Here is a 12,631-nt window from a genome sequence, read left to right as displayed (position 1 = left end):
ATCTATGGATGCAAGCCAGAGTTTTGTTTGCTTTACCACCTGTGACATAGCATTGGTGGCTCATGTTCATTTTGTGGTCAATCATGATCCCCAAGTCTCTTTCAACCATGGTGCTAGCAAGCATAGCACTGCCGAGCCTATAAGCACACTGCGGGGGTTTTTTCCCGAGGTGGAGTACCTTACATTTATCGGTATTGAACATCATCAGGTTTGTATCTGGCCACTTACTAAGTTTATCCAAGTCAGCCTGGATCACTAGCCTGTCCTTGGGTGTGGATGCTATGCCCCAAAGTTTAGTGTCATCGGTGAACTTGGCTAGTGTGCTTCTGACACCAGTGTCCACATTGTTGATAAAGATGTTAAAGAGAACCAGTCCAAGGACAGAGCCTTGGGGGACACCACTGGTCACGGAGAACCATAACGATTCACTACCATTGACTACTACTCTCTGGGTCCAACCTTGGAGCCATGCATGTGAGGAACCTTTGCGACCGATCGGATTTGGCCGAGTGCTTTTCCCATGAAATGTCTGGCTAGTTAAAGTCTCCCACGACAACCATGCTCTAAGAGCATGCAGTCTCAGCCAGTTCCCTGGTGAATTCCTGGTCCAGCTCTTGTTTCTGGTTAGGAGGTCTATAGTAGACTCCTACCATGGAGTCCCCTGTGCCATGTTCCCCATGTATTTTAACCCAGAGGGACTCCAGTCATCCTTCCTGGGTGCCAATGTCAATTTGCAAGGACGTGTAGCTGTCCTTCACATATAGAGCTACATCCCCACCCATTTTATCTGCACGGTCACTCCTGTACAGGGTATAGCCATCTATACCTGTGGTTCAGTCATAGGTGGAGTCCCATCAGGTCTCCGTTATGCCTATGACATCATAGTCATTCTTGTTTACCAGGAGGACCAGTTCTTCCTGTTTATTCCCCAAGCTCCTGGCATGGGTGTACAGGCACATAAGTGTCCCATTGGGGGCCCTTGCCTTCCCTACATATCGTTCTGGGGCTAGGGTAGGGGTGGGTTCCCTTAAGTGCCTTAGCCTGCTGGATTTGCAAAAGTTGCCCAGTGGGCTTGCAGTGGCAGCAATCCCCCCAGCAGGCTTAGTTTAAAGCCCGGTTGAGCAAGTCAGCCTATCTGGCTGAGAAGAGCCCCCGCTCCAATGCAGTGAGGTGGAGGAGGCCGTCTCTCCCTAGCAGACCACTGCCTCTCTCACCAAAGAGAGTGATTGTGGAAGCTGAAGCCTTCATGATGACACCAGTGCTGCAGTCTTTGGTTGACTACCGTGATCCTACTCTCTCTCCTCAGCCCATAGCCCGAAACTGGGAGGATCAAGGAAAACATCACCTGCACCCCCAACCCCTTAAGCCCCACTCCCAAAACCCTGTAGTGCCTCATGACCTGGCTGGGATTGCTCTGAGCCTTGTCATTCGTGCCCACATGGATAAGGAGCATAGGGTAGGCTGACTTCCCATCCCCAGCCCAATGATCTGGGCTGAGTTCGTTTCCCCAGCCCAATCGTGGGGCTAGGATTGGGAACTCAGCCCAGCTGGGCTGACTTCTCAGCCCCAGCCCAATGTAGCACTGGGGAAGGGAACTGAGCAATTGGGCTCAGTTCCCTTCCCCAGTCCCAGGTGACAGCATCGGCTTCCCTCCCCCCTCTGGCAGGCAGGTCGGGGGCCCGCAGCCCCGATCTGCCTACCAGATGAGAGAGGCTGTTTCGAGCTTCCCCATTATAGCTAATGGATGAAACATCAAAACAGCGTTGAAACAGCCTCGCTAATTTGATGAAGCAAAACAGAACAGCTGTTTCGAATCAAAATGAAATTTGAAACAAAATGCTGCTCCGTGGAATGCTTGAAACTCAAGTTGAAATGGAACAGTGCTGTTTCACAAAGCCCTAGTGTATAGTGTCGTGTCTTATAGTAAATAATGTATAGATATATGGTGTATAGATAGTAGTGTATAGTGTGTTGATAGTGTATAAATTAAAAATGCTGTATAGATACAGAACTACAGGGGAGGAAAATCCCTACTTTTTTTTCTATTTTCCTATTTTTCTACTAATTTAACAATCTTTTAAAATTTTCTTTAATTTATCTAGTTTTTTTTTTATGATGCCTTTTTTTATTTAAAAAAACTCATTTAAATGCACCACATTTTTAAAATAAAGATTTGAAATTGTGTCTATATGTGTGGCATGTTTTCCTTCATAGGCAGATTGGCATGCATGTCAGTCCATGTGATTTTGCGGTGGGTGGGTTGAGAAAAGTGATGACCATGCTCGCCCGCCTCAGTGTGGGGATTCTTTGCTTGGGGGCATTTATGGAGCGATGGGATTACTGGAAAGAGTTGCAGGATGGATTGTTATGGGGGGGTCCAATGCTTGTTTTACCCTGCATCCCGATGTACAGGGATCTTGGAAAGCCTCTGAGGTTGCAGCACCTTTTTGAAAGAAAGACTCACCCCTCCCACCCCTACACAGAGTGCCCCATCCCAAACCCAACAAGACAAGAAAAAGCAGCATGCAATACTGTAACAGGCAGGTGAGAGCCTTCCTTAACATTTGAAAGAGGGTGATTAGCAACTGCTCCATCTATTTTGAGCCTAATACTTGGCTTTTGTTTTTTGTATTACCTCCCCCCTCCCCATGGTTTCCCCCTCCCCCACCAACCGGGCTGGTGGGGCATGGTGGGGAAGCTGTGTGCATGCATGCTGGGCAGTGTAGTGGCTACTGGCCAGGGTGTGGGGTAGGGTGTCCCCATGAAGTGGGATGCAGCTGCCATGGGCATGTGGATCCCCGGTACCCAAGGAATATTAATCCACCTGTACACCACAACAGTACCACCACAACAGTACCACCTGCCCACCCGATGCTGCTGGTGCTCAGCTTTACCAATAGTCCTTCTGCTGTTTCACAAAAGACAGGAGGCAGATGATTCATTCTCTTTTACATAACAATCCTTTAATATTTTTATTCACCCTTAAAAAAAATCTTTAGTAAAACCATGAGTGTGTTACATTTGTATGAATCCAAGCATTCACAGTGAGAACCCACCCACCCCTGCAGGGCAGAGACAAAAAATAAGGCAGTGTTTTTTGAGCAGGTGACCCCGACCCAACCCACTTTGTTCTACATTCACATTTACATAACTTAATAGACTTAAACATGGACTACTTAGAATATTTCAACTAGAGCATCAGAAAATATATATTTTTTTGGTTTCTTTGGTTTTGTTTGCATTTTCTTTTCTTTTTTGTTTAGTTGTTTGATTCACCAGCACTGACACTGGAAGCATTTCTCCTTGAATCTCTCCCTGAGTGAGGGAGGGAAGAGATAGCCTGTTGAAGGGAATGTCACTTGATTAGCTTTTATGTATACATGCATGCATGCACGCATGTATGTATGTATTTATGTTAGAAAGTATGAAAAGGTGGGACCTGAGACCAAGCAAGCAGTAAGAAGGATGCTTAGCATATAATAGTGCATAGTGTATTGTATATGGTGTATGTAATAGTATTAATTGAACAGTGTAGATCAGAGCCACCCAGCATTTGGAAGGAGAGGGGGAAATGGGATTAGAACAAGTCAATAAAATTTTGATAAAATGAGGTAGTATTAGCTGAATACTTGTGCAAATTCAGCAAAAAGAGCTGAAATTCTCTAGTTGTCTATGTATGGATACATGCCTATATGTATGTATGTATGTATGTGTTAGAATGTATGAAAAGGTGGGACCTGAGACCAAGCAGGCAGTAGGAAGGAGACCCACCAGCCAGGGGGGAAGAGGGCCACTGTTGGTAGTCAAGATAAAATGCTTATAGTAACAGTTGGTTGATCAAAATACACATTTAGTGTGTATGTCTGTACAACAGACCCTCTCCATTCACGGGGATACCTTCCAGAGATCCCCGCAAATGGCAGAATCCACGAATACATACTATACTGCATCATGAATGGCTCTTGCCCCCAGTGGCTGGGGGGATTGGGGTGGGGGGGGCACGGCTGTGCTGGCAGTGCCAGGAATGTGGTGGTGGCAGTGGGAGCGCGGAGGCGGCGGTGGGAGCCTGGCGGAGGGAAGCGTGGAGCTCTCACAGATGCTGTTGGCACTGTAACAGTATAATCACACTGCCAGTGGGGAGAGAGCATGGGTTGGCATGGCACCATGAGTATTTGAAACCGCGAATGCCAAATCCACTAATAGTGAGGGTTTCCTGTATGCACGTATGTTGTGTAATAATAGAGTATAATGTACTGTGTATAATAGTAAATGATGTATACTGTATATAGTGTAAATAATAGTAATGGTTACATAGTGAAGACCAGAGCCACTAGGCATTTGGGAAGAGAGAGAGAGAGGAAAGAGACAGCCCCTTGATGATGATGTCACTCGATTATTATATATGTATGAATGTAAGTACTTATTGAAGTGTTAGAATGTATGAAAAGGTCTGACCTCAACTAGAAGCAGGCCCGTCTGCCTGCCTACCCACCACCCCAACCTGAGCCAGCTGACTAGACCAGAGATGGTTGTGCTCCATAAGCTACAAAGGAGTACAATCATTACTAAGACACGGTGGCTAGAGTATTGTTATTATCAGTTTTAATTATTACTAGTATAATTATTAATTTAATTATTACTGTAAACAGAATTACTTGGGCTCATTGTCCTCACAAGATACAAAAGAGCACAATCATTAGGAAATAGGCAGCCCATTATGTTAGGAAAAGACAATACCCCAATACATAGGTGACATGTAGGGGGAGCACAGGGGGGCACATGCCCTCCCTGAGATTGGCTACCACCGAAGCCACTGCCAGCTTCTGCGGGTGGTCGCTGCCTCCCCTTGCCACCAGTGGCTGCAGGTGGTCCCCGCTTGCTGCCGCCAAAAGCGGTGTCCGCTGCTCACCACCCCCCCCACCGCCAACACTACCGCAGCCACCTCTGGGCGGTCCCCACTCGGCCCACCCTCACTGCTGATGTCACCGCAGCCGCCTGCCACCGCCACCTGCAGGTGGTTGCCATGCCCCTGCAGCCTCAGGAGGCACGTGTCGTTCATGCCCCAATACCAAAACTTTCTAAATCTTTTGCTGTACCTGCTGGCCAAAGTGAACAGAGCACCCAACACTCAGCCATTTCTCACCCAGCACCCATAAATGACTTTGTGCTCCTTTGTACCTTGAGGGTACACTGAGCCCAAGTAGCAAAATACATTGAAGTTAAAAAATGTGGGTATAAACAAAATTTTAAAAAAGGAACCCTGCATCCAGCATCTTTTTTTTCCTATTAGCAAAGCCACAATTGAGTTACATTTTTAGAAATCCAAGCATGCAAAGTGTCAGCCAGCCAATGCTGCAGGAAATTCCATAGATAGGGGAACCCAACACCATTTGGGCAGTGGTACCCCATAGTTTGAGGAAAGCATCCCTGCAGGGCAGAGACTAATAACACAAGTTAACACAAGACTGGTGATGTGGCTCACGGGAGATGGGGAAAGGTGGGAGGGTGTGGCCGGGGGGGTGCTAGCTCCCATTGTACTGTGATTATTTCTAATGATTACCAGATGCTGACAATGAGCAGGCAGGCGACCCCATGAACTTTGTTCTACAGTGTCATTTGCATAACTTAATAGCATATAATGAATAATAGTACATAGTCTATATAACAGTAATAGTTAAGTAGTGTAGACCAGACCCACCAGGCATTTGGGAAGAGAGGAGGAAGAAAGAGTGCCTTAATGAGATTGTTGCTTGATTAGCATGTATGTATGTATGTATGTGTTAGAATGTATGCAAAGCTTGGACCTCATCTAGAAGCAGGCCCTGAGAATGTGGCTCGATTAGAGTCAGTATCATTGGATTGCTAAATCACAGTAAGTTGAAATTGCTTATGGTGATAGGTATTGAAGTCACTAAAGATGCCCTCAACAAGGGAAGCTTAGTAATAGACTTTGTGGCCGGCACCCATTGAAAAATTACAAGGTAAGCCTTCAATAATGGTGCTAATACTAATAAGTTTATAACTCTGTATACATTTGAAAGTATGCAAAGCTTGGACCTCAATAAGAAGCAGGCCCTGAGAATGTGGCTTGATTAGAGTCAGTGTAATAGGATTGCTAAATCATAGTAAATTGAAATCGCTTATGGCGATACGTATTGATGTCACTAAAGATGCCCTTTTAGAATTGATCAGAATTGTGCTGAATTACAATGTATGTATGAATTTGAATCAATCAATCAAAATTGAATCTGATCAATTCTCTTCACCTGCCACCTTGGGCACTGAGACCCACCAGGCATCTTGGAGGAGGGAGGGCCTCGGGTGATAAGACCCACCAGGCTGTTTAATATTTGGCATAAACATAGAGAACAGAAGTCAAGATGGAATGCTTATTTATAGCAATAGTCCCTTGATGAGAATGTTGCTTGCCTAGAGTGTATGTATGAATTTGAATGTTTGGAAAGGTATGACCTCAACTAGAAGCAGGCCTGCCTTCCCACCACCCTAACTTGAGCAGGCTGACCAGATAGACCAGAGATGGTTGCGCTCCACAAACTTACAAAGAAGCACAATCATTACTAAGACACAGTGGTGAGAGTATTGTTATTATCAGTTATGATTATTACTAGTATAATTATTAATTTAATCATTACTTTAGACAGAATTACTTGGGCTCATTGTCTTCAGAAGACACAGCAGAGCACAATCATTAGGAAATAGGCACTCAGTCCAGCACCTCAGATCTTTGGGCAGGCACCAGAGGAAGGCACCTGCAAGGGCAGCCACATGAGATATTATTATTATTGTTGTTGTTGTTGTTGTTACTGATTAACATTAGGAAAAGACATCACCCCAATCTCATTACCTCATTCTCATCTAGAGAAGCACAGACTGTTTTTGTTGACCTCACTAAAGTTCAGTTCACTGATAGCTCAGTTTGTCTGGTCCTACATTCACACAAGAGCACTGGCAAAATTTTATCTGTCTCATTGCAAAATTAAATCTTTGAAAGCTTGATGACAGTTGTCTTGAACAAAGACTTGATGCATCTGAACATTTCCATTATAACTTTTTTCTTATCTCAGGGTACTTACTTTTTTTGCCCTAGGCTCAGTAGAGCGGGCGCAAGTTTTAAAATGATGAAATCCTGTGCATCCAAAGCATGACTTTTAAATTTCATATGCTGTGGATGACCTGACAGGGGAAATGTTTTTTTTCTGAGAGGACCTTGTTTTTTTAGCCAGGAAGCACCTGACAACTATGCTCACCATAGTGAACACCAACACCCCCCACCAAACAAAGGCTGTGCAAACACCCAGTGCCCTGGGCTTACTTGTTGAAATACAGATAAGAGTTAAAATGCAGTGGTCATTGATTGAATGCAGCTAGACAGAGCTCTAGACCACAATCCCCACCTCCTCTTACCCAGTTTGGTGGTGGTGATCTGAGAAGCAGCTGATCTGAGAAGTGGCTGATGATGGAGGAAGACCAAATGGAGATTCAGGACGAAATGTGTGAGGAATGGGAAGTGGAGAATGGGGAAGAACAGAATGAGGACTCCTCCGACATGGAGAACCTGGAGGACATGGGTGAGCAGGAGGAGGAAAAGGAGGAGGAGGAGGAGGTGATAGTGCTGCTGATTACACTATTGATGACCTTGAAATTAATACAAGACATGCAGGTGGAGATAATAATAGAAGCATATTTATCGATAGTGTTGCTCAAAGCTTGTGATGAGAAGGCACCTCATGAAAAAGGGGACCGAGATATGCGGTGGAGTGGGACAACCAACGGGCATGCAAAGAAATGGAAGCTGACTGGACTCTGTGGATAAACCTCAGGAGCAGCAACCACATGGTCTGGGTCTGCAAGAGCAGCTTGGAATGGTGGGAGAGAATCATGCTGAACACTAGGGATGATCAGCAGTGGCTGCAGACATTCCAAATGACCAGGGAGACATTTTATCATATTGTCTTGATGCTAGGGCCATAAATTGTGAAGCAGGACACTAACATGTGTCAGATCATCCTGCCAGATGAGAGAGTTGCCATGGTCATCATGAAACTGGCCATCCCATCCAGCCTCTGCTACATCGCAAACCAGTTTGGCATGGCTCCCTGCCCAACTGGGCTGGTGACTCACAAGGTATGCCAGCTGCTGCAGGATGTCACGGCAAACAACTTTGTTCACCTCAGGAATCCTCAGGAAGTCATAGATGGCTTCAATGCTATGAGGTTCCCTAACTGCATAGGGGCTTTAGACAGCACTCACATCCCAGTGCAGTCTGCTTTGGGGAGGGGGAGGTCTTTCACAAACAGGAAAGGATTTGCCTCCGTGATCCTACAAGCCATGGTGGACCACCAGGGCTGGTTCGTGAACATTTTTACTGGGTCAGTATTTCTACGGACCGGCAGCACGCATGATGTGCATGTATTCAGAAACTCTCCGCTGCCTGGCCCCATGGAGAAAGGACACTATACACTGTTCCCAAGACAGTGATCCATGGTGTTGCCATTCCTCCACTTATAATAGCAGATGCTGCTTTCCCCCCTAAAGCCCTGGCTCATGAAGCCTTATGGAGTGAATGTTATGGATCTGCAGAAGCTGCTTTTCAACTTGCATCTGAGCAGATGCAGGATGGCCATTGAATGTGCCTTTGGCCAACTGAAAGCATGATGGAGGGCGCTTAACTGCTGGCTCAAGCTGGGGTCATAAAATATCATGGCCTTTGTAGTGGCAGCCTGCGTGCTGCACAACATCTGTGAGACCCCCAGAGAGTTTTTCAGTGAGGCATGGGCTGACGAAGTGTGACGGGCAGCTGCTAGACAGAGATGTGGCTGGGCAGCAGCACAGGAACTGAAGACATATCCACAAAGAGAAGCTGGTTGGGCAGCCCTTGTGCGGGATTGCCTGGCAGCACATATTATGGATATGGATGCTGACAACAAGTAGCAGTGGTTGTTCTTGATTACAATAAATTCTTTTACTATTTACAACATAAAAAAATGGGTCTGTCTGCAGGGGTGTGCGGGGGAAGGTAGTGGATTGGGGGTGGAGGATGAGCAGGGCATGGGGGGGTAACCTGGGGTAGGTGGACTGGGGTGGTCTGGGGAGTGCTGGGGAGGAGGGGATCATTACCAGGGATCCTGGTTTTCTCTGTTTTAAAAAAAAATCCCCAATTTTCAATTAAAAAAACGTAGCCCCAAATCCACAGAAAAATGTAGATTTGGAGTTACTTTTTTTAACCAAAAATTGGAGATTTTTTTAAATCAGAGAAAACCAGGATCCCTGATCACTACACATCACCACATAGCCAGCCTAAATCAAATCCTGTGAAAGGGTTAATTACATCTCTCGTTGGCTGGCTGTGGTGGTGTGGATGGGGAGCAAGTGGTATGATCAGCCTGCAGGAGTCCGGTTTACGAGTGTGGGGGGGCAGTGGGAGGGGGTCAATATTCCACCCCAATATTCCACCCCACTGACAACCCACCATTTCAACATTTCACAACACCCCTCCAAAAGCTGTATGCGGTGCTAAACAAACAGAAAAGGTGGCAGGTATTCACGGTGTCACATGGGCAGGAAAGGGGAGCGGGGGAAGCAGTCCCTTTGAGGGGTCCCCATGGAAACTGTTCCAAGCCTGGGCAGCTTGGGACTGCTGGAAAATGTAGTCCTAAAAGCCAGAAAACTAACAGCTGTCAGATTTGACACCACCCACACCTCCATCCCACAACACACTGTACTATTAGTACACCATTTATTTTTAATAAGCATTCATGATACACATTTGCTTCGGCAGCACAACACAAAACACGAAACACCCACACACTGGTCCACCTCATCACCACCATCAGCTACAATCACCAACTACCTGGGGCAGCACCCACTACTCTCACCTCCATATATTTCTGATATGATATATACAGTTAAAAAAATTACATATACAATTTCATTACTTTGCAACATGGGGGAAGGGAAAGGGTGGGGAGTGGATGATTTACACGGCATGGCATCAGGATCACCATGGAGTCGCCTACTGGGAGACTGGACCAAGCCTAGGTGGGTGCAAGTGGCAGGGTTTTGGAGTGACTGTGGCCTGGTGTGGGGGGGCAGCTTAGCTTGAGATTCCTGGTGGGGAGCAGGGGGCAGGGACTGTGGAGGCTAGTTTACTGGCAAACATGCCCCTCTTGCTGTAATTCATAGGAAAGACATTATTGGGGGTAGATTGGTATTTGGCTCCCCATGCTGGAATCTGGGAGGAATTACACATTGGACTTAATTTGTTCGAAAGATTGTGGCATGAAAACACAAACACGATGCACCAAAATAATGCAGGTTAAAAATTTTAAAGCTCTTTAAATTAATGAGGATTAAATGCCATGGCATGTACAAGCACTGTTGAAGACTGTGGTCTGTCAAAGAGACTTAGGAAAGCAGTGACATCTCTGCCATAGGAGCAGAGCTGTACTATGGTTACTTCACTGAAACTGTTTTCTCGGTCATCCCATCAGTCCTGAGCTGAATCAGCAAGGCTTCTTACCATAATTGATTTCTATGGATTATATCTTTAATTTGTTTGCGAATCTTTTTGGGGACATGTAAAATAGATTAAAAGGAAATTTATAATGCCAAATTGATTAATCTCATAATATGGTTTTAAGATTAATGGGGATTCATCCATATTTGAGGTGTTTCTGATGGGTTCCACAGGGTTAATAACTCAGTGCTATTCACATTTTTTATAAGGAATCTGGAAGGGAAATGGTATGAATTTATAATCAATCCGTAAGGACAGGATTTTCCAAGATTTCTCAGACTAGATCATTATGTGTTAATAATTTTCTGTGCATTTATTTCATTGCATAAATATATGTGCATAAGTATGTGACAGAATATGCTCTTACACAATGGAATGCAGAAACTTGTAAATATTTTACACCTTTTTGTGACCCTTCCTGCAGGACCAGAAATGCCACTTCAGACAACTAATCTAGCAGTTTACCTTTAATAAATAAGTCTGGTGAGAAGGAAAAGGAAACTCATTTTGTTCAAGCTGATTCCATTCAATGCGTATGCTCATACCATGTTTCTTCCTTTGGTTTCAGAACATGAGAGTCCGATATGTAAGTGGAGATATATACTACAGCAAAGCAGGAAAGAAATTTGGAGGTCAAGTGCTGGAGAACTTTGTCCTGATAGACTGTGATCAAGTTCTCACTGGTACCTACAGGTGAGATGCATCTACCACCTCAACTGCGTGAGACATTGTGTCAAAAAGTCATTATTACCAAGTTTTCTAAGGCTGTAGACAGAGATAATACTAAACCATTTTTTAGGGGAAGTGGTTGATACATTACCCTGGAAAGTGTGTATAGGGTAACTGAAAGGCATAATCAGGGTGGGCAGTTTGTGTAACTAGGGCAGGGTGACTGGAACAGCAGCCCCTGGTGTAAACTTGGGAGGACAGGGGTGGAAAAATAACAGCTGCTGCTTTAGCCACAACCCATCCCAACTCAGGGTTCCCTGCTTGAGAAGTTCTAGGGAAGAATTCTATATTTTTAACAAAGGTAACGGTTGGGGTGAGGAGAAAGCAACTTTTAATATTTATCTAGGGATCACAAGGTAGTTTGCATAAAGGGATGATCTTTAAGTTTTTTCACTTGAATTTATCTCTCATCCAACATAAATCTGAGAAAACCATTTCCTAGATGCCATTCTCATTCTATAGCAACCCATAGCTTTGAATAAGGTTTCACACATCAGTTATAATGTCCTCCAACTGAGCTGTGTAATTGCATGCCATTATATCGGGTGCTGTAAGACCTCCCATCTTACAAGGTCTGTATAAATACTGATGCACTCATCCTTGGCCTTTATTTTTTTGAGATGAAGTTCAGGAGAATAGCTTGCCACACCTTGAAGGTGCTCTCTGGTATACATATAGGTAAACACTGGAATAGAAAGAGAAATCTCCATCCTCATCCAGTCTTTGAAGGATTTTGCTGTTTTAGACCAGACTGGTAAATAATTAGCATTTAGAAGGTTCTCATACTTTTCTATAAGATTAATGCCTGGGTATCTCACTGAATTTTTAACCCACTTATAAAGGTTTTCACATTCCTCCTTAGGTTTCTCAGAAATATCAGAATGATAAATCAGAAATGTTACATAATTATTTTGTTTTTGTTATGTATTTATTAGCTTTATATAGAATCATAGGAAAGTAGGGCTGGAAAAGACCTCATGAGGTCATTTAGTCCAGGCCCTGTTCATTGTAGGATCATCCCTGATTAAATGATCCCAGCCAACTGTCTCTCAACTAGGGCTGTGTGAGTCTTCGGATCCCGCTTTGGATCCAGATCCACTTCAGACACTTCGGCATCCGAAGCGGCATGCTCAAATTGAATTGGGGCCTCGGCAAAAGTATCTGAAGTGGGTTGGAGCGTCCGAAGTGCTTCAGATCCACTTTGGACGCTTCGTACCCGCTTCAGACAGCTTGATTGACAATTAGAAGAGGGAGGGGGAGTGGGGGAGGGATGAAGAGTGAGGTGGGGGAGTGATGGGGAGCCGGGGGGGGGGACTGACATCTGTAGGTAGCCAGTGAGAAGGATTTCTCACTGGCTAGGCTTTT

At 45.0% G+C, this 12,631-nt stretch overlaps 1 protein-coding gene across 1 annotated transcript in view; it reads left to right on the top strand.

Annotated features, from left to right (window-relative positions):
- LOC102382758 (protein FAM83C-like) overlaps window positions 1-11,230 on the top strand; it is a gene marked incomplete at its 3' end in the record, with an annotated part of 28,384 nt that extends 17,154 nt beyond the window's left edge. Inside the window, exon 3 of the mRNA XM_025215717.1 lies at window positions 11,106-11,230. Coding sequence (XP_025071502.1) covers window positions 11,106-11,230 — 125 coding nt within the window. The remainder of the gene's footprint in view (window positions 1-11,105) is intronic.
- Window positions 11,231-12,631: the final 1,401 nt, after the last annotated feature.

This window comes from Alligator sinensis, unplaced genomic scaffold (assembly GCF_000455745.1).
Source record: "Alligator sinensis unplaced genomic scaffold, ASM45574v1 scaffold705_1, whole genome shotgun sequence".
NCBI classification, from domain to species: domain Eukaryota; kingdom Metazoa; phylum Chordata; order Crocodylia; family Alligatoridae; genus Alligator; species Alligator sinensis.
This window is presented reverse-complemented; position numbering and strand designations above follow the sequence as displayed.